Source organism: Pleuronectes platessa, chromosome 1, assembly GCF_947347685.1.
Source record: "Pleuronectes platessa chromosome 1, fPlePla1.1, whole genome shotgun sequence".
In the NCBI taxonomy this organism is placed as follows: Eukaryota; Metazoa; Chordata; class Actinopteri; order Pleuronectiformes; family Pleuronectidae; genus Pleuronectes; species Pleuronectes platessa.
This window is the reverse complement of record NC_070626.1, coordinates 30,754,473-30,780,200: the sequence shown is the minus strand read 5'-3', so window position 1 is coordinate 30,780,200 and position 25,728 is coordinate 30,754,473. Positions and strand designations below refer to the sequence as shown.

General features: G+C 42.2%; 2 protein-coding genes across 2 annotated transcripts; one reads left to right on the top strand and one right to left on the bottom strand.

Annotated features, from left to right (window-relative positions):
• The first annotated feature begins 1,313 nt into the window (after positions 1-1,313).
• LOC128442725 (globoside alpha-1,3-N-acetylgalactosaminyltransferase 1-like) lies at positions 1,314-4,047 on the top strand. The gene is made up of 7 exons (XM_053425297.1): positions 1,314-1,467; positions 1,568-1,612; positions 2,365-2,538; positions 2,635-2,767; positions 2,858-3,053; positions 3,322-3,541; positions 3,618-4,047. The coding sequence occupies exons 3-7, from the start codon at positions 2,375-2,377 to the stop codon at positions 3,757-3,759; spliced, it is 855 nt and encodes a 284-aa protein (XP_053281272.1). The 5' UTR covers positions 1,314-1,467; positions 1,568-1,612; positions 2,365-2,374; the 3' UTR covers positions 3,760-4,047.
• A 4,250-nt stretch (positions 4,048-8,297) lies between these two features.
• Positions 8,298-25,700, bottom strand: gch1 (GTP cyclohydrolase 1). The gene is made up of 6 exons (XM_053425308.1): positions 25,322-25,700; positions 18,959-19,068; positions 13,457-13,512; positions 12,389-12,420; positions 12,122-12,206; positions 8,298-11,662 (listed from the first exon to the last, which is right to left on the bottom strand). Exons 1-6 carry the CDS (start codon positions 25,668-25,670, stop codon positions 11,536-11,538), a joined length of 759 nt encoding a protein of 252 aa, XP_053281283.1. The 5' UTR covers positions 25,671-25,700; the 3' UTR covers positions 8,298-11,535.
• Positions 25,701-25,728: the final 28 nt, after the last annotated feature.

The window sequence follows — 25,728 nt, the reverse complement described above, 5'->3', positions numbered from 1 at the left end:
GTTATTCTCTTAAAATGTTGTTAGTATTTACATCTTTTGCTGATATATTTAGATTTCCAATTACAATGAAAAAAGGTCATCTAGTTAGTTAGCTAAAAGCTAAATAATACCAAAATGATATGACCATCTTCTTAAAACATTTCTACCTCAGGTCCTGGTTTCAGATTGGACCTTGAAGCCGAGTATGTTGTCAATTTTAGTAATTTTTGACTATGCTCAAACTTTGGTCAATGTGACTTACTGGGTGGCTGGTGTCCGAAGATGTATAAATTACGTTTAAGAGCTTTTCTGAAAAAAAGAACACCATGTACTTAAAACTTTGTGAAAATGTATTGAGTGTCAATACAAGTTTTATTTTGTTGCAGGTCTGGCTCCATTTTTATTAAACAGGTGAAGAGACTTTAGTGCAAGGTAGGTGAATTTTGGCTAAACAGTATGCCTGGTCTTATTCAAAATACATCACAATATGCATAATTTGCAAAGCTGCTAATGTAATGTGTTTCAGATCGGGGGAAAGACAGGATTAGTTGGGTGTCATCAGCATAGCTATGGTAGGAAAAGCCATGTGAGTGAATGACAGAGCCGAGAGAGTTGGTGTACAGAGAGAAGAGGAGGGGACCCAGGACAGAACCTTGAGGGACTCCAGTAGTGACAGGACAAGGTTCAGACACAAATCCTCTCCAAGTTACCCGATATGTGCGGCCGTTGAGGTAGGAAGAGAGCAGGGAGAGAGCAGAGCCTGAGACACCCAGGTCCTGAAGGGAGGAAATAAGGATCTGATGGTTCACTGTGTCAAATGCAGCAGAGAGGTCTAGAAGGATGAGGACAGAGGAGAGAGAGGCTGCTCAGAGACAGCAAGAAGTTGGTGGGTGTGTTAATTCCAGCAGCATAAAGACAATAAAGGAACTGAACTCAGATTTTATGACAGAGTGTCGTCGGAAGTTTGGAGTTTCCTTGAAAACATCTACACTCTCTCACCTGTCTCATACTGACAGGCTATTGGTTGGAGCTCCTAGGGAGAAGGCGGACCCTGATGTTCTAGCTAATCAGACAGGAGGAGTATACAGCCGCCCGATCTTGATTGACCAATTAGACTGCAGCACGATGAAGCTCATTCATCCTGGGTTAGATCCGGGGTTAGAAACTAGATGGAACCAGTACAATACAGGGACTGATTCATTCCAGAGGACTTAGATCTACTAGATATTTGGAAATACCCACTGCTGGACCTGGATCTAGTGGACCTGATCTGGGCTAAGGATTCTGACCCTGTTGATCAGAACTATCCTGGTCTGACTCAGCCATGCTTAAAACTGGGGCAGTGATTCTGCTGTGTGTTCTGCTGCTGGGGCGAGTATTGATTCTGATGCTATTGATACGATTGATGACACTGACTGAACTGTTTAATGATTATGTTTCTGTTTGAATCTACAGACTGTTGTACAGCTCAGTCCGGCAGTCCGGCAGGTAACACACACACACACAAACGAATGTTCCTTGTTATAATATTAACTGATTAATTGATTGGTAATAAAATAATTATTGATCTTGGGTTTTTGTTTCATAGAGTTATAGATCCCTTTAAACAGAATCAGATTTCACCTACAAAAAGGTCAGTAACTCTTTCTTTTTCTGTTTAGTTTAGTCTGACAGGCTGTTTTGTGTCCTTCAGACTTTCATTCTGTTTTAGTGATGTCAGTTGCCTGAACACTGTGTGCACAATTATTAGGCAAGGGGGTATTTTGAACATATAATCATTTTTATGCATATTTTCCAACTCCAAGCTGTATAACTTGAATGCCTATTGGATTTAAGCATATCAGATGATGCATACTTGTGTAATGAGGGAGGGTGTGGCCTAAGGAGGTCAACACCCTGTAGAGGGAGCTGGTAGTTTATATGTCAGTTTGTGTCTTTGATCATAATCGTACTCAGGGCCGACCCTGGCAATGTTGGAGCCCAAATTATGCTAGTCTTCACGGGTGACTGACCTGCACAAGCCTATAGCTGTCACCCCCCCACAAGAGATTGTGTGCTTGTGTGTTTCGGTTAAGACACAATCCATTTGTCAGTGTGTATTCCGGCCTGATTAGATCGCGAGCCGGCCGCGTAGCTTCCCGGCTATACACAGCACTTCCCGGCGCTTACCAGTATTTCGCTGCCGGAGCGAACAGCCCGATTGATATCATGGGTGCGGAAATGAGGAGTACAGCTTTTCGAGGCACTTAGCGGTGCTTCAGCCCTCCGATGTGTCTCCGGGGTTAGAGGACGATGGTGTTACGTTACTTCATTGGTCAACATTGCATGTATCGCGTCTTAGTAAATCAGCCTCTTGTGGCGCCCTCTCGACATTTTGCGCACTAGGCAACTGCCCATGCTGCCTATGCCAGGAAACGCCACTGGTCGTACTGACGTGCTGACGATGACGTCCTGGTCGGTTCCAGTGGTTTGGGAGGGAACCTTCAACCCGGTTCTCCTCGACAGCCTCTACCAGGGGACGAGCCTCACCATCGCAGCCACTGTGTTTGCCCAGGGAAAGTATGATGTCACAGTGTTTACTTGTCTACGCCCCATGAACACAGAGTTTCTGGTTTGACCTTTACCTGGAGATGACTCCTCTCACCTACTCCACAGGTACATTAGGTTCCTGAAAAGGTTTCTGGAGACCATGGAGCAGCACTTCTTCACTGGTTTCAATGTGCATGTGTTCGTCTATACTGACCAGCCAAACGAGGTGCTCCAAGTCAAAATGGCCAGCGGCAGACAGGTAAAGGAAGTGTGTTCCCAATAAGGTGAGTCCAGGTCAGCTGGACTCTTTCTGCCTGGTTTCTAAAAACAAGTTTTGCTCCACCTCCAGCTGACGGTGAAAACAGTGCCAACCGTTAACCGTTGGCAGGATATCAGTGCCAGCAGGCTGTTTCTGGTGCAGGCCCTAATAGATGATGAGCTTCTTGACTACGCCGACTTCATTTTCTGTCTGGATGTGGACTCCGAATTCCACGGCCATTGGGGCACGGAGTCATTGGGAGATCTGGTCGGTGTGCTCCATCCAGGTCAGCAGAGAATTCTACTCTTAGTGTCAACAATGTGGTTGTATATCATACAGACTGGTCCGGTCCACTGTAGAGGGACACCTACTGTTGTGTAGTGAAATCCCAGTTTTATTCAGTTGTGTGATAACGATGTCGGATGTGTTTTAGATGAAGCTACATGCTAGATGAAGCTGAGTGATCCAACAGGACCACTCAGCTCTACCATTCCAGATGAAGTCTCACCTTAATATTTGGGTATGTTCCCATGTTTTCCAACTTGTTTCTGCAGGTTACTACAAAGCCCACCGCAGCGCACTCCCCTATGAGCGGCGGCCTATCTCCAAAGCCTACATGGCTCCTGAGGAAGGGGACTTCTACTACTGTGGGGGGGCATTCGGAGGCAACCTGCAGGAAGTACAACGGCTTTCCCGAACCTGCATCATCAACTTTTGGGATGATCGTACAAAAGGCATCGAGGCAGCCTGGCAGGAGGAGAGTCATATTAACAGGTGAGCAGAGTCACTTGAGCAGGCATTGAACTAGGTTCATATTGTAATGACTGTTTTTCCTGTTCCGTGGTTTCAGGTATATGTGGATCAATAAGCCCAGTAAGATTCTGTCACCTGAGTACCTGTGGCAAGACTTTGCAGCCCGCGAGCCTGAAATTCACATCATAAGATTCTCTGGAGTTGCAAAAAACTACGCAGAGATCCGACCGAATGTCTGAGAGAACTTTATCAAAAACATTTTAACAGACATCATCAGTTTCTGAAAATGAGAAAAAGAGCATGTTCCACAAAGACAGGAAGCTGTGTGTGTGTGTTCAGACCTTTTAAAGCAAGTAAAACACTCTGATTCTCTCTCTCTCTCTCTCTCTCTCTCTCTCTCTCTCTCTCTCTCTCTCTCTCTCTCTCTCTCTGAGCTGAGCTGAGAGCTGGTGGCGGTAAATGATAGGTTTGTGCGATTTTGTTGTATATTTTGGTTATTCTGTTTATATATATTGCTGTGCATTAGTTGTAGACATGACGTCTGCTAATTATGAATAATCATGAAATATGATTATTAAAATAATAAAAATTCTTTGTGAAAAATAATAAAAAATTATAAAGCTATCAATTAAGAATCGTACAATTATTAATTAGAAATGATACAGTTATCAATTAAGAATGATTAAATAATTAATGAAAAACAATAACATTGTCAATTAAGAATAATACAATCTGTAATTAAAATTTATCAAAGACGGGTTTAAGTTTGAGCACAAGCTATCATAATCAAGCTGTATTACCATACATATGTACAAATAATCACAAAATACCGGTACTTTAATTACACTCGAATTTATTAAAAAGGTAACAACATTAATGTAAATCAATGATTAATATTCTAACAAAACGCCACTATATCACATATACAGTGGCGGCTGGTGAAAATTATTCTAGGTGGGGCTGTAGGTGCCAGAAGCTTTCGGTAACTATCCCAATAAAAGAACCCAAACCAAAAGATACCATTGTTTTAGGGATAAACAATAATTATTTAATTGCCCTTTAAAAACAACAGTTTGACAGATAATGACAATGATATGAGATGTATATTAGTGAATACTCTTAATACAAAATTCAAGTTCTTGAGAGACATTTACAAATGGTTGATGATTAAAAATAACTATATACAAAGAAAAACTGTCTCATAGGAACATAAAATGTACCAATTGGATTACATATATTAGTGAATACTCTTAGTACAAATTACAATATCATTGTATATTATTGTAATATTTACAGGTGGATGATTAAAGTTAACTATATACAGTTAGCATTAGCTGTAAGGTGGAATCAGGGTCAGCTATGGCATGATAGAAGCAAGAGCGGCAGACAACGTTACTCACCCCGCTGGTGCGCGCTACCGCACTCGTCTTCCCCGGTGGAGCGACTCCACGCTGTAAGCCAGTCCGGCAATGTGACAAGGTGTCTCAGTCAAGTGTGCCGACCAAGGTCCCGGAACAAAACAACAGCGCCAGGGAGACGCGAGTAAGAGTGGGCTGCTGCCTTAAATAGGGGCTGACAGCGCCCCCAGTGGCAGGGAGGGCACCCGCATCTGGCCACACTAGGATACTTAAAGCTTGGGGCGATATTTTTAGCGCCCCAAGCTTATCAAATTTGATGACGCTCATTGGCTAATTTACCCGTTGCTATGTGTTTTTTTGCCTCAGCAACAGCCTACCATTGGCTGAGCTGCTGCAGTGCTGGGGCGACTTTCCCAGCGCCCCAGGAGGGAGGAGAAATGACCATGGACACAAATTATCCCCTAACTAATGGTTTATATTATATGTATGACTGGTTCTTGATGATTCAAAACATATTTATTTGTAGAATAAGCAGTACTTAAATTATTATTTTGAAAAAAATAAAAAAATAAAAATAATTTTTAAAAATCACTTTCAATCAGGTGGGGCGGCGCCCTAGCGCCCCCTATTGGCCAGCCGCCACTGCACATATAACAACAACAGCACTTATCATGATTTATAACACACACATGTAATACCTATGGTTTATCTATGTGTGTGTGTGTCTCTGTGCGTGTGTGTGTGTCTCTATGTGTCTCTATGTATGTGTGTGTGTGTGTCTGTGTGTGTGTGTGTGTGTGTGTGTGTGTGTGTGTGTGTTTGTGTGTAAGAGGAAGAAGGGGGGCCGAAAATGATTCACGAAATTATGATGACCAACATACCCTGGTAATGGAACTCAATATGGTGGTTTGACTCACTAGATTTGGAGTCAAAATGGCTGACAGGCCTCTTGATGCAAAATCAAGAGGCCATGACGAACGATGTGGCTTGGAGTCAAAATTATGGAATTGTAGGACACAGGAATTTGCAGATGCAGGTGAAAACACGTGTAGGAGAAGAAAGTGAGAGAGAGAAAAAGAGCAACATGCAATAATAATGATCGGAGGAGATCTCAAACATCGTCAGAGACGATCTTGCGACGAAGTAGGCGAACAAGCGATGTGATATGAGCTTTTAGCTATCAAGCCCCTCTTCTGTAGAATCATCTACCACTTTCAGTTCAGGAGGCAGACACCATCTGTTCGTTTAAGAGTAGGCTTAAAACCTTCCTTTTTGATAAAGCTTATAGTTAGAGCTGGTCCAGCCTTGTCTTAGACCTGCTCTTAGTTATGCTGCTATAGGTCAAGAAGGTCAACTGGCGGAAAGCATTAATTAGTGCGGCAGATCTTGTCCTATGTTCTAAAACATGAAGTGTTTAGTTTAAAAAGGCATAGAGGTATTGATGGCTGATCTACTGAGTGGGCCACATGTTTTTCATAGTACTACCATACAAACCAGTCGTCAGATTTACCTTGAGCCTCAGTGTAGCCCCAAGTTCAGCATGTATCATTGATTACAAGGCAAAAACACCTGATGACGCTAAGATGCAAAGGGAATTTATGACACATGACACATGGACCTTCTCTTTCCAGCTTCTCCTTCCTCTTCTTCATCCCTATCACATCGAAGTAAGTCATATCTCATCAGTACATGTTACTGACTTGACCCCTTCCCCGAGTCCCTTTACTTTATCACCTGCAGATCCAGGGCCTCTGCTGCCGCACCATGGATAACGATTGTGGATCGTGCATCAGAGGTCGCAACGGTGGATCCAGTATGGCGGTTTGATCGTAGTGGTCATGGCGGATCCTGTGTCGCGTTGGCATCAGATAATGGTGGTGGACCACAACCGAGGTGGCAGCTGATGATGGATCCTAACTGGTGGCTGTGGACAATGACTGTGGACTATAGTGGATCTGATCTTGATGGTGGATCATGATCTTGCTGGCTGCTGACCATAGACTTTGATTGCAGCAGTACTGCTTGACATATAGTATTGAAGTTATCAAAATGTTTACCTTCATCAATGCTGCTGAAAACTTTAATCTTGATGATGTTTTCTTAAACTTGACTTCTATTGCACGTCTGTCCGTCCTGGGAGACGGATCCTCACATGTGTCTCTCTGAGTTTTCTACGTATTTGTACCTGGTTTTTAGTAGTTTTTCCTTACTCTTGCTGAGGGTTAAGGACAGAGGATGTAACACCATGTTAAAGCCCTATGAGACGAATTGTGATTTGTGAATATGAGCTATACAAAAAAAATTTGATTGATTGATTGATTGATTGATTCCATCCCTTAAAATTTTGCTCCAAAACATCTTATTTGAGTTTATAAAGTTTGAGCAGAATCATGTAAATGACTCAATTGAATTCAAGTTTGAAGTTCCACCACTAGAGGGAACTAAAGGGACATTCTGGAGTTTGTTGAGCAAACTTTTAATTATTTTTTATTGGATCCAAACCTGAACAAAGATCAAACTGTCAGACGTTAACTGTGTGTTTTCATGTTTTCTTCACAGCTGAATGATTTTAACCTTTTTTTCAACCTGAACATTAGCACAAAAGTTTTTTTATCTTCATTTTAATTAATATTTGTGATTTTTCTTCAGTATTTCCCAGTTCCCTAAATATAAATATTTTTTTCTCATGATATAAAAAAGATGAAATGACCTGAACCTGAGAAAACAACAGGAACTTGATAAATGAATCAATCAAATCAAAAGTGATGACTCATGGTGAGACTGTTTCTGGAGCAGCAGCAACAGACTTTGGTTCAGATCTGATGATTCGGACTGAAACTCCCAAAAACACATTCAAATCCTCCAGCGCAATAATCCCACCTTTGATTTAATTACTTCATAACCACAGAGGAAATACTTCTCAGTTAAACTGCAGCAGTTTGTAAATAATCGTGCAGATAATCGAAGTTCAGAGTTTTTCTTTTTATCAGTTTTCAATGTAAAAAACTTCGGAAACACGTGAACGTGATGTTACAAAACTCTGCTGAGTCATTCCTCTCGTCAGACTTTCTAAGAATCCCATGCCCCCTCCCCCCCCTTATTGTATACACAGTATGTGTGCTCTGCCTCTCTCTCTCTCTCTCTCTCCCCTTCTTCTCTCCACTTTGTGTTTTCTTGTGTAAAAGTTGATTCAGAATCCACAGATTAGTTTTAGCTTTTTTATTCCTTCGCTGCTTTTCCAGCCTCTAAACTCCTCTTCTGCACTTTCACAGATTTTCTGCAAACCCTTTATATATTTCCAGCTGGATTCATCAGTTCAGTTTGCTGCACATGTTGTTTTTCTCTCTCAACGTGTGTGTGTGTTTCTTCAGTGCAACACACTTCAGTTTCTCGTCTGATGAAGAATCACACGGTCGTCGTCACAGACAGTAAATTTATTTTCTTTGATTAAAAAGTCTTTGAAATCAACACAGTACATAAAGTGACAATGATGGTGAAGGGGCCAAAGAAACAGGCCGACCTTCACAACAAGGCCACGGACACAACAACATCTTACCTCAGACACACAAACAAACACACACACACACACTCCAGTTAAAACCTCCCAAAATCTGTGTGGGGACATTGAGATTAAAAAAAGCACAAAAACACACACACATTTCCACATTGTTCCTCTGCTGGGACGACAACTGGAAAGAAGAAACAAACACACAATTTAATTTTAATTTTACACTTTTCATTTCCCTCTCGTGGAATCTGGATGACAAAGATCTTCACACAGGACGGAGATGATGACATCAACATGTTTCATCATCACAACACAAACATCTGGTGTCGTTTTCAGATGAAGCTGCTTTTAACTCATTTTCCAACAAACATTCTGTGATGTTAAAATATTTTAATTTTGAGATAAACTTCGAGTTTTAGATCAACTGACGTTTAACCACAGACTGAAAATCAAGATGGACGACATGACTGCTCCCAAAAGGTCACCCCCTGGTGGTCGGCCGCAGCACAGCTCATAAACACTGTCTCCTCCATGTTCGCAGATGGGACCCAACTAAAAAGTCCAATAAAAGTTTATCGAAAAACCGGCTGAGACGTCATGATTGACAGCTGAGGCTGACTCCTGATTGGTTAAGAGCATGTATGGACGGGGCATCGTTACCACGGCTCCACTCTCACGATCACAAATGCACCGACTCCGACTGCAAGTGACGTCATCGCTGCAAAATGGCGACATTCATCTTCCGATATGTTTTGGCTTCATTTCTTGAGGAAGTGGAGACGCGTCGTCCATCTTTGTTTACGATCTAAACAAGTCGTTTAGTCGTCTACGTTTTTTCGACAAAACTTTATTAATTGATGACTGTCTGGACGCGTTTCTGAAACAAATCCCCGATGTTAACGGTTAAAATCATTGACTCATCTTTAAGTTCTTTCTGTTCAACGAGGCGATTTGTCATTTGATCTGTTAAATGTCGGAAAACTGAAAGACTTTGAATTTGAAACAAAACAAATCATTAAGCCGATGAATTATTTGTTGATTTTAGATTTTTTTAAGTTCATGTGCATTTAAACAAAAGCTCATTTTAATGTGTGTTTGCTGCAGTTTGCTGTAAATGAAAAAATAATCTCAGAGGCGATTTAGTCTTTACACAAACTGACCAGCATCCCTGACCTGATGTGACCTTCATGGTGGATTTTTCTGCTTGGTTTGTTACAAGGTTGATAACTGATTGACGCACACAGACACACACACAAACCCACAAACACGACACACATGGACAAAAGGGCTAAAGTCCTGGGGCCTGAAAGTAAACAACAAGTCCTCAACCTCAGACAAACTGTCCAGAATCGTTTGACCAGATCTGACCGTGTAAAACCAGTGGACACACACACACACACACACACATACAGTGCCTTGCATAAGTATTCACCCCCTTGGACTTTTTCCCATTATGTACTTTTACTAACTGGAATTCAAATAGACTTAAATAAACTTTTTCCCGTTTGATCAACAAAACATGCATAGTACTTTGGAGGTGCAAAATAAATTTTATTGTGACACAAACAATAATGAGAACAAAAAAGTTGACATCTGTTGGGTGCATAAGTATTCACCCCCCTGTGTCAATACTTGGTAGAACCCCCTTTCGCTGCAATTACAGCTGCAAGTCTTTTGGGGTATGTCTCTACCAGCTTTGCACATCTAGAGATGGAAAGGTTTGTCCATTCTTCTTGGCAAAAAAGATGAAGCTCAGTCAGATTGGATGGAGACCGTCTGTGAATCGCAATCTTCAAGTCTTGCCATAGATTCTCTATTGGATTGAGGTCTGGGCTTTGACTGGGCCATTTTAAGACATTAACATTCTTTAATCCAAACCATTCCTTTGTAGCTCTGGCTGTATGTTTAGGGTCATTGTCCTGCTGGAAGATGAACCTCCGCCCCAGTCTCAAGTCTTTTGCAGACTGCATCAGATTTTCTTCAAGGATTTCCCTGTATTTGGCTCCATCCATCTTTCCCTCTATTCTGACCAGTTTCCCTGTACCTGCTGAAGAGAAGCATCCCCACAGCATGATGCTACCACCACCATGTTTCACTGTTGGGATGGTGTGCTCAGGGTGATGGGCAGTGTTGGGTTTTCGCCACACATAGCGTTTTGCATTGAGGCCAAAAAGTTCAATTTTGGTCTCATCTGACCAGAGCACCTTCTTCCACATGTTTGCTGTGTCTCCCACATGGCTTCTGGCAAACTCCAAACGGGATTTTTTATGGATCCCTTTCAACAATGGCTTTCTTCTTGCCACTCTTCCATAAAGGCCAGATTTGTGGAGTAGACGACTAATAGTTGTCCTGTGGACAGATTCTCCCACCTCAGCTGTGGATCTCTGCAACTCCTCCAGAGTAGCCATGGGCCTCCTGGTTGCTTCTCTGATTCATTTTCTCCTTGTCCGACTCTTCAGTTTGGGTGGACGGCCTCCTCTTGGTAGGTTTGCGGTTGTGCCATATTCTTTCCATTTTCTTATGATGGATTTTATGGTGCTCAGAGAGATGTTCAAAGCTCTGGATCTTTTTTTATAACCTAACCCTGCTTCATATTTCTCCACAACTTTATCCCTGACCTGTTTGGTGAGCTCCTTGGTCTTCATGATGCTGTTTGTTCAGTAATGATCTCCAACAAACTCTGAGTCCGTCACAGAACAGGTGTATTTATACTGAGATTAAATTGCAGACAGGTGGACCCTATTTACTAATTATGTGACTTGCAAATGTGACTTGTGAATGCAATTGGTCGCACCAGATCTTTGTTAGGGGTTTCACAGTAAAGGGGGTGAATACATATGCACTCAACACTTTTCAGATTTTTATTTGTAAATAATTGTGAAATCCATGTAATATTTCCCCCCACTTCCAAATGATGCACTATTTTGTGTTGGTCCATTACATAAACTCACGATGAAATAAATTTGAATCTGTGGTTATACCATGACAAAATGTAGAAAAGTCCAAAGGGGGTGAATACTTATGCAAGGCACTGTATACATACATACATACAAACACACACACACATTTAGCAGGATGGCTGGTCCGTGCAGGTGGAGGTAACCCAGGCAACAGGAGGAGGAAGAGGAGGAGGAGGAGCTTCATCCTCCTCAGCTCCGGATCAGCGTCAGAAACTCGTCTCTGGTTTTTGGATCTTCTCTGAAAACTCCCAACATGGTGCTGGTGACGGTTTTACTGTTCATCTTCTGAACGCCGCGCATCACCATGCACATGTGACTGAGGAGGAGAGAGGGGGGGGTGAACGACAAGACAGGAAAGAAGGGAATTAATAGAAATAAATAAAAATGAAGACGTTCAATTAATTAAGAAAAGGATTTAAAAAAAGAAAAGGAGGAAATAAATATGAGACAAAAATTAATGAATGAGAAAAAAAGGAGGTGAAAGAAAGGAGAAGTTACAGAAAACTGATAGAAAAGGATGTGATGAAAAGAAAATAAATAAAAGTAATGGAACAGAGGAGGTGGAAATGAACTGATATGAATAAAAAGAGGAGAAAAATATAATAAATTTAAAGTAAACAGTGATGGAAGAAGTAAAAGTAAAGAAAGGGAAGTAAAATGGTTTGAATAAGTCAAATAAATGAATCAAATGAAAATGAAGAGCAGAGCGAATAAAGAAGGTGAAGCGAGTGAAAAGGAGGAAAAGTAAACGTGTGGTTTTGAGGTCGTGACCTACGTTGCCTCGATGACGACGCCGACCCCGGTCGGCTGCAGGGCCTCGGTGATTGCCACGGCGATCTGTTTGGTCAACCTCTCCTGAACTGAAGTCGTTCAGACGCACAAACATCATCGTTCAGACGCACAAACATCATCGTTCAGACGCACAAACATCATCGTTCAGACGCACAAACATCAAACAGGACGCAGAGAAAAACACAGTTTGATCCACAGACGAGAAAATGAACTGAACTGAACTGCGGAGGAATGAGTCACTGATTCTTACCTTGTAGTCGCCGACTGTAGATTTCAACAATCCTGAGGAGAGAGAAGACGAATGACATTAGAGGAAGTAATCGGATACTTTGTTTGAGTTAAATTCAGTAAAAACAAGTTGTTCTGTGTCTTTACAGTAAAAAGCTGCAGCTGCTTCTCAGACGTGAGCGAACAGGAGGACGACCTTCGACCTGCTGCTCTTCTCTCTGACTGAAAACACTTTGGACAAACTCGACCTCGTCCACCTCGAAGGAAATGTCACGCGAGCGCATGGACATGAAGGAAAAGAGCAAATGCTGCTTCGAACGTTTGAGGGTAAAGAAGCCGCCGCTCTGTTCTTCTCACCGGGCGATTTAAAGGAGATGTTCGAGTCGATCATCTCTGAATCGTGACTTTATGTTCATGCCTCCATGTTGGAGCTGGATCTGACCTGGATCCTTCTCCCAGACTGAGGAAGAGGAGGAACGATTAGGTCTCTTCAACACGTCCGAGGACTTGATCTACAGCTTCGGTGTGGCTGTGGCTCAGGGGTAGAGCGGGTTGTTCTCTGTCCAGGAGGTCGGCAGTTCGATCCTAGTCACCTTGGGCAAGAGACTGAAACCCCAAAAATGTTTCTCATGGAGAAATTATGAAACGGCATCATAACATCGTCAGGAGATTAGCATCGACTGGTTTGTAGCTCCGCCCCCTCTGAAGTCCGTCTTTACTGAAACACGAAACCGGAATTTTCCCTTTTCTCTACGAAGCTTTGCAGGTTTTTAATTAGCGCCACCTAGGGTTCAGCAGAAGCTGCAGCAGGCGACAACTCAGCACTGTAGTAAGAGCTTTGTTTTAGTCTCAATTGTGTGAATGGTTCAGCTGTGTTCAGAGTGTGTGTGTTTGTGTGTGTGTGTGTGCTTGCGTACGTGTGTGGGGGGAGTTAGTGTGATAAGCCTGAAGGTATTGGGGTCAGTGGGATCAGATTCTACACGAGTACACACAAACACGTTTTATTAATCAGCTTAAACGCACACCAGCTTTCTCTGACACACAAACACAGACACACACAGACACACACACACAGGGAGTGTGTCCTCACCTGGCCAGCTTGCTGAGGCCGAGGACTCTCTTGTTGGGGAGGTAGCCGATGTGAACCTGCACAGAGGGAAGAGTTCATGGTCAGTTGTTTGATTTCCCCCTGGCGACAGTGAGACACAGACACAAAGACCACTTCAACCGCTTTACCCCCTGAGCCACAGCATTGAACAAGCAGCGGAGAATGAGCCACCAGGAGAGAGCCGGTGGATCGCAGGCGTATAAACCACATGAACGTAACCCACCAGAGACCAGCTGCCTCAATGTGTCGGATTAATTTCATCAAGATCCGAGAATCATTTTCACAAAACTAAAAACTCTAAAAAAAAAAAATCACTCTCACAATGTTGAAAAAGTAAAAAAAAAAACAAGACAACATCCTTCCATTTGATACTAGATCATCAAACGAGGAAGAGAAAAGTAAAAAAGGATTTTAATATGAACGTCAGACGAGCAACAGACGAGCAACAGACGAGCGGTCGGCTGGAGAATCACGGCTGTAATCGTCTGGAGGCTCTGATTCTCTCACACGTGTTCGCTCCACTCAAATGTCAACTTCAATTTGTTGACGAGACGAGAGAAAGGGCAGAAGCGGTGGGGGGGCTGCAAATATCTCCTCTCCTCCTTCTTCTTCTTCCTCCTCTTCCTCTTCATCTTCATCTCAAAGACATCAAACCGAGCGCCTCCACTTATCTGCTCGTGTTGTTCACATTTACTGGAACAAGCTGTGAGCGACAGACGTTAGAAAACAAGAATCATCTCCACACGAAGGACGAGCAACAGGGACACGACAAGAGGAGGATGTGTGTGTTTTTATATATATATCAATCAATCAAATTTTATTTGTATAGCCCATATTCACAAATTACAATTCGTGTCATAGGGCTTTAACAGGGTGTGACATCCTCTGTCCTTAACCCTCAGCAAGAGTAAGGAAAAACTACTAAAAACCCTTTTAACAGAGAGACATATGTGAGGATCCCTCTCCCAGGACAGACAGAAGTGCAATAGATGCCACGTGCTTATATATATATATATATATATACTAATTTATAACCTCTTAACAATTTAAAATATAAACTGTTCAGGTGCAGCAAACATGGAAACAGTCACACAGCTGGATGAAGAGCAGGAAGAAGAGCAAGAGAAGGAAGGAGAGGAGGATAAGCAGGAACAGAGGAAGAGGAGGAGGAAGAGGATGATAAGCAGGAACAGAGGAAGAGGATGATAAAAAGGAACAGAGGAAGAGGAGGAAGAGGATGATAAGCAGGAACAGAGGAAGAGGAGGACAGTAAGTGTTGAGTCACAGACTGACTGACAGATGAAAGGTTATTAAAGAGGCGAAAGGAGGAGAGGGAGGAGGTGCAGGGAAATAAACAGCCACCTGGTGTCACCACACACACACCCACCCACACACACACACACACACACACACACACACACACACACACACACACACACACACACACACACACACACACACACACACACACACACACACACACACACACACACACACACACACACACACACACACACACACACACACACACACACACACACCCACCCACATTTAAACAGTGGAAAGCTTCATCTGCCTGTATTGTCTTAACTGACGAGCACCTGCAGGCGATGGAGGGAAAAGAGAGGAAGAGGCAAAGAGTGAAGAGGCCAATCAGGCTTCAGACGAGAGTGATGATGTCAGAGAGAGGGAAGTGAAACCAGTGCAGGATGAACAGATCCCAGTTAATCTGATTGTTTCTCATGGTCTGTCTCCAGATTAAACACAGACGGATGTTTCCTCAGATAAACGTCTGAGGACTTTTCTTCAAATCAAATCATGAAGATTTAAAGCTTCGTCTGAAGCTCACAACAAACCTGAAGAGAAGAGAAGAGAAGAGACGAGAAGAGAAGAGACTAGAAGAGAAGAAAAGAGACTAGAGGAGAAGAGAAAAGAAGATAAGAGACTAGAAGAGAAGAGACTAGAAGAGAAGAGAAGAGACGAGAAGAGAAGAGACTAGAAGAGAAGAGACTAGAAGAGAAGAGACTAGAAGAGAAGAGAAGAGACTAGAAGAGAAGAGAAGAGAAGAGAAGAGAAGAGACTAGAAGAGAAGAGACTAGAAGAGAAGAAAAGAGACTAGAAGAGAAGAGAAAAGAAGATAAGAGACTAGAAGATAAGAGACTAGAAGAGAATAGAAGAGAATAGAAGAGACTAGAAGAGAAGAAAATAGACTAGAAGAGAAGAGAAGATTAGAGACTAGAAGAGAAGAGACTAGAAGATAAGAGACTAGAAGATAAGAGAAGAGACTAGAAGAGAAGAAAAGAGACTAGAAAAGAAGAGACTAGAAGAGAAGAGACTAGAAAAGAAGAGACTAGAAGAGAAGAAAATAGACTAGAAGAGAAGAGAAGAGAAGATTAGAGACTAGAAGAGAAGAGACTAGAAGAGAAGAGACTAGAAGAGAAGAGACTAGAAGATAAGAGACTAGAAGATAAGAGACTAGAAGATAAGAGAAGAGACTAGAAGAGAAGAGACTAGAAGAGAAGAGACTAGAAGATAAGAGACTAGAAGATAAGAGACTAGAAGAGAAGAGACTAGAAGAGAAGAGACTAGAAGAGAAGAGACTAGAAGATAAGAGACTAGAAGATAAGAGACTAGAAGATAAGAGAAGAAAAGAGACTAGAAAAGAAGAGACTAGAAGAGAAGAGACTAGAAGAGAAGAGACTAGAAGATAAGAGACTAGAAGATAAGAGACTAGAAGATAAGAGACTAGAAGATAAGAGAAGAGACTAGAAGAGAAGAAAAGAGACTAGAAAAGAAGAGACTAGAAGAGAAGAGACTAGAAAAGAAGAGACTAGAAGAGAATAGAAGAGAATAAAGAGACTAGAAGAGAAGAAAATAGACTAGAAGAGAAGAGAAGAGAAGATTAGAGACTAGAAGAGAAGAGACTAGAAGAGAAGAAAAGAGACTAGAAAAGAAGAGACTAGAAGAGAAGAGACTAGAAAAGAAGAGACTAGAAGAGAATAGAAGAGAATAAAGAGACTAGAAGAGAAGAAAATAGACTAGAAGAGAAGAGAAGAGAAGATTAGAGACTAGAAGAGAAGAGACTAGAAGAGAAGAAAAGAGACTAGAAGAGAAGAGAAAAGAAGATAAGAGACTAGAAGATAAGAGACTAGAAGATAAGAGACTAGAAGAGAATAGAAGAGAATAGAAGAGACTAGAAGAGAAGAAAATAGACTAGAAGAGAAGAGAAGAGAAGATTAGAGACTAGAAGAGAAGAGACGAGAAGAGAAGAGACTAGAAGAGAAGAGACTAGAAGAGAAGAGACTAGAAGAGAAGAGAAGAGACTAGAAGAGAAGAGAAGAGAAGAGAAGAGACTAGAAGAGAAGAGACTAGAAGAGAAGAAAAGAGACTAGAAGAGAAGAGAAAAGAAGATAAGAGACTAGAAGATAAGAGACTAGAAGAGAATAGAAGAGACTAGAATAGAAGAGACTAGAATAGAAGAGACTAGAAGAGAAGAAAATAGACGAGAAGAGAAGAGACTAGAAGATAAGAGACTAGAAGATAAGAGACTAGAAGATAAGAGAAGAGACTAGAAGAGAAGAAAAGAGACTAGAAAAGAAGAGACTAGAAGAGAAGAGACTAGAAAAGAAGAGACTAGAAGAGAATAGAAGAGAATAGAAGAGACTAGAAGAGAAGAAAATAGACTAGAAGAGAAGAGAAGAGAAGATTAGAGACTAGAAGAGAAGAGACTAGAAGAGAAGAGACTAGAAGATAAGAGACTAGAAGATAAGAGACTAGAAGATAAGAGAAGAAAAGAGACTAGAAAAGAAGAGACTAGAAGAGAAGAGACTAGAAAAGAAGAGACTAGAAGAGAAGAGACTAGAAGAGAAGAGACTAGAAGATAAGAGACTAGAAGATAAGAGACTAGAAGATAAGAGAAGAGACTAGAAGAGAAGAAAAGAGACTAGAAAAGAAGAGACTAGAAGAGAAGAGACTAGAAAAGAAGAGACTAGAAGAGAATAGAAGAGAATAAAGAGACTAGAAGAGAAGAAAATAGACTAGAAGAGAAGAGAAGAGAAGATTAGAGACTAGAAGAGACTAGAAGAGAAGAGACTAGAAGAGAAGAGACTAGAAGATAAGAGACTAGAAGATAAGAGAAGAGACTAGAAGAGAAGAAAAGAGACTAGAAAAGAAGAGACTAGAAGAGAAGAGACTAGAAAAGAAGAGAAGAGACTAGAAGAGAAGAGACTAGAAGAGAAGAGACTAGAAGATAAGAGAAGAGACTAGAAGAGAAGAAAAGAGACTAGAAGAGAAGAGACTAGAAGAGAAGAGAAGAGACTAGAAAAGAAGAGACTAGAAGAGAAGAGAAGAGAAGATAAGAGACTAGAAGATAAGAGAAGAGACTAGAAGATAAGAGACTAGAAGAGAAGAGACTAGAAGAGACTAGAAGAGAAGAAAATAGACTAGGAGAGAAGAGACTAGAAGATAAGAGACTAGAAGAGAAGAGACTAGAAGAGAAGAGAAGATAAGAGACTAGAAGATAAGAGAAGAGACTAGAAGAGACTAGGAGAGAAGAGACTAGAAGATAAGAGACTAGAAGAGAAGAGACTAGAAGAGACTAGAAGAGAAGAAAATAGACTAGGAGAGAAGAGACTAGAAGAGAAAAAACTAGAAGAGAAGAGACTAGAAGATAAGAGAAGAGACTAGAAGAGAAGAAAAGAGACTAGAAGAGAAGAGACTAGAAGAGAAGAGAAGAGACTAGAAAAGAAGAGACTAGAAGAGAAGAGAAGAGACTAGAAAAGAAGAGACTACAAGAGAAGAGACTAGAGTTCAAACCTAACACACCTTAAACCAAGTCTCAACAGTCTCAAGAAACAGTCACAGAAAACATCTAAACGTGTTATTATTCTCTAAGGAATCAAACCAGTGGTGAAAACAGGACAAACTGGTCTGAGGCAATAAACCGTCTCTCTGTGTTTCTGTGACGACAGCAGCAGTGACGCACATTCTGGTTTTGAAAGGTGCAATAGAAATACAATATATTATTATTAATGGTCCCGATGTGTTTTGCTGATTTCCAGCTTCACCGGTTCAAGGTTCAGATTCAACAACGAATACACAACATCCACTGTGACAACGACCAACTAAAAAACACAAAAAACATATGAGCCGGTTTCGAGAAATGGAAAATTCATGAGCAAAGTTTAAATCAACCCGAGCAGTAGTGAACCAGATGTGCAGCCGTACAGATGTGCATTGATTCTTTATTAATACAGCCGACGTCTCACACCTGAACTAAACCCTGTAATTTGTATTAATTGCTAAGTCGATAAAAGAGAGAAAGAGAAAAATTGCGAAAAATGAAGAGTGACATCTTCACTTCGATCAAAAGTCTCAGGCTGAAAATCAGAAATTCATCTTTCAGTGAAAATGTATCTTTATATCTGCCTTCACCTGTGTGTGTGTGTGTGTGTGTGTGTGTGTGTGTGCATGTGTGTGTCTCACCCTGCCGAAGATGGGCACCAGGTGATGCTCACACATGGAGAACATGTCGATGTCTTTGACGATCACCATCTCGTCGTGGTCTTCGTCGAAGATGGCGTCGTTCAGCACGTCTGCAGAAAAAAAAATGGAAAAATAAACGAGGGATGAAATTAAATGAAAAGAACAAAATCTTCCTGATTGCGCCTGAAAAATATGGAATTTATTATTATTATAATTTAACTCTGACTTCCTTCATTTAAATCCGACTGAAGCTTCAATATTTAACCATTGATTTGATTGATTTCTTTAACAATTTGCTTTTTATGACTTTTCAGTTTTCAGACATTTTATAATGTGTTGAAAATCCTTCCTGCATCGGGGTCCCCCCCCCCCTCGAGGTCAAACAGACTCCGCCCACAGCCTCGTCACGTGACGTCCATCGTCTAATTATAGCTTCGCTTCTTCCTGTTGTCGCTTTATTGCATCTTTCGGTCGCCGGCGGCTCAATAAAGCGTCTTTATCAGTTTGTGACGCGGTCGACGCCTCTCGCTCTCGCCGCCGCACTTTTTAATTTCCTGCCTCGTTATCTGTGAGAGAGGGGGGAGGGGGGGGGGGCACCTGAACAACAGAGCACTCTGACTTGTTGCTTCCGTCTCTGCTGCTTATTGTGTTTGCTTGTGACGCAGTTTGTGCGACACCACGGAATCGTTCATCGTGCCCTCGTCTTCATCGCTCGAGAGTCAAATCAAGATTCTTAGTCTTCCTCACATTTTCTGAAGAAGTTTGAATCATATTTGGATCATTTCTGACTTTTCAGCGATGACAACAGGAAGAATGAAAAACTACAAAACGAAACTAACCAGAATAAATGAAACTATGGAACAAATACGTTTTCTGACGTCAAACCTGAGGCGTCAATAACATTGGACTCAGTAGGATTCATCCCCTGGGGACAATGACAACAAGATCTCATGGTTCTTCAAACAGTTATTCAGATATTTCGGTCTGGACCAAAGTGATGAGGCGACAAACATCTGGATGAGATCAGAACTGAGCTGAGGTCGATTCTTCTTCACTGGTTGAACCAGCTCCTGGAGACTTTAGTAATTAACCCACGAAGAAGAAAAACGGATTCTCCTCGTCCAGTCGCCTTCAGGCCGACGCAGAGACAAAGTTCTAATCCTGTTCCCAAAGTTTTCTAATCAAGGACAAAGTAAAGAAACTTTGCTGCTGATCACATTGTTCCCACAAAGTTAATAATGTTCAAACACAGTCTAAAGAAACACACAACTGAACCTGAAATCTGGACCAAGTTGTGTTAACCTGGTTGGTTTCCCTGTCTGAGGAGAAACTATCAGCTGTGGGTGACGTCCAGACCACTGCCACTGCCTCACTGGGATGTAGAAGAAAACCTGGAAACGTGATGGTTCTCAGGCAGCTTATCTGAAATGTGTGATTTAAAGACGTTAAGACTCAATGGAATGTGGAGAGAATGACTCTGTCACGAAGGGGAAGTCACGCTGGAGAGAAACGTGTCGGCATCATGACGGAATTTCATAGATTATTAGAAGCACCTGAAGAAATCGAGCCGAGTTCGAGGAAGTGAAACGTCTTTTTGAAAAGTGATACGATCAATCAACGCAGTCATGAAAATAACAAGAATTTGATGTTATTCTTTTGTTTATTTTCTCACTGCTGATTTTTACACAAGCAGATACAGTGGAAGTTGTTTATCAAACACACAAACACGCACACAAACACACACACACACACACTCCCTGGAGGAAACAACATTAAATCAACCTGAAGTAAAGAGCAGCAGCTGGTCGGACGCTCTGGGTGACAGAGACGAAGCTGGTGTCAGGAAATGACAACGTGACCCGTCATCAGGTCAATGCTCCATAGTGCTGCCTGCTCTGTGTGTGTGTGTGTGTGTGTGTGTGTGTGTGTGTGATAATGTCTAACACACACACGCACACACACACACACAAAGAGAAGAGGCCATGTGTTGACTCTGTATGAAGCAGGAAACTGTGCAAAGGCTAAATAAACAAGGTTCATTCATTGTTCAGCCACGTGTGTGTGTGTGTGTAGATTTCCTATACATAGTCGTAACCCTGGGCGTTTGGATGATGAGTCACCCCTGTACATCCCTGCCTTTTAACACACACTCACACACACACACACACACACGCAGCCCTTATATATTTGTTCTCCATCAGGTTTCTCATCTGTTGAGTCTCAGGAAATTTGTTTCTCTTTAATTTGAACCCGACGCTCGGGCGTTACAAAAGATTATTTGTTACTGTTGTTGTTGACGTTGTGTGTTGCCGGGCAGACACACAATCAGCTGACGATCTTGAAGTCGTTCTTCTCTCGCTCGTCGTGTGCGTCAGTCAAACAGGTGTAAATGATTTTGAGTGGAATCCGGATGTCGGGGCTCGTGGAGCAGTTTCTTTTTTTAGGTTTGAAGAAAAAAGCCGAACCCTCTCAGACCTCGAGGAACAAGATTCTCTCGTCTGATGAAAACACAAGATTCAGGTCCGAGCGTCACATCTGGAGGGAAGTCTCCTTCTCCTCCTGTAACTAAGCTCCTGTTTAATCTCTGCATAACTTCTCACTTCTGTTCCGTCATGTGCTCGACAACACGAGGATTTCAGGCTCACGTTGGGACGAAAGCCGGACGAGGTATCGAACGCCTCACGAGCGCCGACTTATGACGTCTGCGACCCCGTTGGTGTAACACCCGCTGGCGTCTGTTCAACTCTCAGCCTGATTCCGTCCGACTGTTACTCTCAATGGTCTCCTCCATCCAGAATTCATTTCCTGCAGATATTCTCATATAAACATCCAGAGACCTATAAGATCTCATCCTGGACCAAAGTCAAACATGACAGTTGATGAATCAGCTTCTACCTGATTATTGTTAATGAGATTTAGGATCTTTTTTTAAAGGAAGTCATTGATGAATGTGAGAGAGACATCGAAATTCCATATCTGTGAATGTGAATTAACAAGTGAGAAACGTTTGAAACAGCACATTCAAATAAGTCAACTCTCTCTCTATCAACACTGATCCAGATCTGGTTTTAAACTCTTTATAGCATCATACAGAATTATAATGAATTTTATATCATGCGTTTCATTTGAACGTGTTTATTACCACGAGTACATTTCGCCTTTTGTTCCGAGAAGAAGTGAAGGAGAGAAGGAAAAGAGTCTTGGTGTTGTTGTGTGGATGAGACGTTCACGTGAATTGACACGTGAACGTCTATAGAACAATAAACACAACAAATATCTGCACCTGTAATCTCACATGCATATATTCATATGTACATTCCTACAGGTTCAGGAGCTGTTATCTACAGATTCAGGAGCTGTTATCTACAGATTCAGGAGCTGTTATCTACAGATTCAGGAGCTGTTATCTACAGATTCAGGAGCTGTTATCTAAAGATTCAGGAGCTGTTATCTACAGATTCAGGAGCTGTTATCTAAAGATTCAGGAGCTGTTATCTACAGATTCAGGAGCTGTTATCTACAGATTCAGGAGCTGTTTTCTACAGATTCAGGAGCTGTTATCTACAGATTCAGGAGCTGTTATCTACAGATTCAGGAGCTGTTATCTAAAGATTCAGGAGCTGTTATCTACAGATTCAGGAGCTGTTATCTAAAGATTCAGGAGCTGTTATCTACAGATTCAGGAGCTGTTATCTAAAGATTCAGGAGCTGTTATCTAAAGATTCAGGAGCTGTTATCTAAAGATTCAGGAGCTGTTATCTACAGATTCAGGAGCTGTTATCTACAGATTCAGGAGCTGTTATCTACAGATTCAGGAGCTGTTATCTACAGATTCAGGAGCTGCTATCTACAGATTCTGGATCTGTTATCTACAGATTCAGGATCTGTTAGCTACGGATTCAGGAGCTGTTTTCTACAGATTCAGGAGCTTTTATCTACAGATTCAGGATCTGTTATCTACAGATTCAGGAGCTGTTTTCTACAGATTCTGGATCTGTTTTCTACAGATTCTGGATCTGTTATCTACAGATTCTGGATCTGTTAGCTACGGATTCAGGAGCTGTTTTCTACAGATTCAGGAGCTTTTATCTACAGATTCAGGATCTGTTATCTACAGATTCAGGAGCTGTTTTCTACAGATTCTGGATCTGTTTTCTACAGATTCTGGATCTGTTTTCTACAGATTCTGGATCTGTTATCTACAGATTCAGGATCTGTTTTCTACAGATTCAGGAGGTGTTATCTACAGATTCTGGATCTGTTAGCTACAGATTCAGGATCTGTTAGCTACAGATTCAGGATCTGTTGTCTACAGATTCAGGATCTGTTATCTACAGATTCTGGATCTGTTATCTACAGATTCAGGAGGTGTTGGCTGCTTCTTGCGTGATCTTGCACTTTTCCAGGTGCTTTGCCGTGACAGTGTTTTATTAAACAGCAGAGAGTTAAAGCCGGTTTTCAAAAAGAACAGTACATCCTAGTATATATGGTATTTCTATAGGATAGTTTTCAAGCCCTACAAATCAAAGGGGGAGGCTTCGGCAGCAGCCAATCAGCAGAGAGGCTGAGCCCTGCCTCCGCCTGATGAGCAACGCGCACATTTAGAACCATCGGTGTCTGAACCAGCAGCTGTAGCTCATCTGCTGGTCGTCGTATTCAAACCAGAAGATCAGAAAACACGTGAACCAGTGGGTTCGATTCCCTCAGTGAGCGGAGGGAGAGAAGAATGTGAGGCCGCCCAGTGAGAAGATGCATTCCTTTAACACTTTAACATTACAGCCTCACAACACACCAAACAACCCCCACAGCGACAAACTGCCTCCAGATGGAGATCTGGACCAGGCAGGGGCGGAGAACAAGGGGGGGGGGGGGGGGGGCACATGTGGACATCCAGGTGTGTTTTGAGCACATCTGGGTCAAACTGGACGCAGATAAATCTCACAGAGGAATCTGAAGGCGCTGAGGAGCAGGAGTCATGTGATGAACCTCCTGCTCTTTTATTTGACGATCACATGGAAAAAATTATTTTCTTAGAGAATCCGATCCATCAAAATGAAATGGGGCCACTTTGACATCCAGAGCAGAGGAGGCAGGAAGAGGCACTCGGGTGATTTTGGACTTTTGTGCATAAGGAGGTGGTGGAGTCGGTTGTCCAATCAGAGCACTGGTTCAGTGTGTGTGTGTGTGTGTGGGGGGGGGGGGGGGGAGACGACAAGCAGAACATCTCCTCCATTTCTGCTGCATCACCACAAACTGCTCAAACTCACCAACAACAATGAGCTGAAACTCAACTTAGTCAATTGGAGTCTAATCTTAAAAAGACTCTTCTTGTCCAACGAACAGCCTGAATCCCAGAGACACTGAGTTTATGAATCATAGGAGAAAAGGCAGAAAAACTAGAAATGAGCAGTCATCAGTTGCTGATTAGGTTCATTAACATACTGATTTCCCAGAGAGGGACTAATATAACTTTATCTTAACTTGTGTAATCGATTCCTAACTTCAGCTCCTCACATGAAACAGCAAATCAATAAAAGTCAGAATATTTAGTGTTAATATCTCGTTCACTGAGCTGCAGAAAGAAAAAGCTTGAGTCAAAGAAACAGACGATTTAAATTCACTCTCATTCAGATGAGAGTGAATTAGTTCAAAAGCTGTCGTGGAAAGGAAAAAAAGTATTTCTACTCAAGTTGTGTACTTGGGGACATTTGTGAGTACTTATGTCCCCATAAGTAATATACTTAATATATTTCTTCTGCTCTATACTTCTTTACTGTACTTCTACTACTCCACATCAGGCTGCACACAAAGATTTTAATTACAAACTGAATTTAATATCCAAACATGTATTTAGGTATTGTTATTAAAACCCAAACTTCTAATAAGAAGTACCCGGTTGTTTTATTAGTGATTTATTAATGTGTCAGCAGCATTTACAGGCTGCACATGTGAAGATAATTTAACCAAATCATGTTTCACTTGGTTTATAACCACATTTTATAAAATATTATGTTTATTCCTGTACGATGTGTGTTTGTATGAAGCAGTTACAGGCTGGATGGAGAGTTTGTAATACTCAGTGTGTTATTTGGTAGTTTAATCTATAACAATACTTCATATTTAATCTAATGTTCACTTGTTTTGTGGATCTGTTAAATAAATGTAGTGGAATAAATAACGAACCGAAAAGCACAAAGTGGTTTAGTGTGAGTTTATCTTTAAATCAATTTAAAGTGTAAGGAGCTGCTCCCTGGATGAGTCGGAGGGAGTTCGGAGGATCTGTCCCCCGGACCTGACACCTGTTGCCCGCAGGAGCAGATCCCGCAGCCTCCTCTGAGCGGATTTGTGGATTTAGACACTCACCTATAATTTTCTCCTGGTAGCCCTTGGTGAAGAACTGCATGGCGGTGGCGGCTCTCCAGGGGGTCTTCAGGAGCCCCTGGCGCTGCGGGTCCTCGCCCAGCCCCCGCAGGATGGTGGTGTAGGCGGCGGCCAGGGCCGGGAGACTCGTCTCGTTGTCCTCCACGCTGCGGGTGCGCTCCTCCCGCCAGCTCTCCGCGCCCGGAGCCTTCGCACCGCCGGAGGAGCGCGCGGTGCCACCGGGGGCCGGCCGCTTCCCCAGCCCGTCGACGTGCCCGTTGAGCACCGGTCCGCCGTCCCCCGCCTCCTCCTGCTCGCCGGAGCCGTGCTGGGTCTGCTTGTTGGGCTCCATTCCTGCTTCTGGTCCAGGGCCTCAGCTCGATCCGGTTCCAGGTGAACTTTCTCCCGCA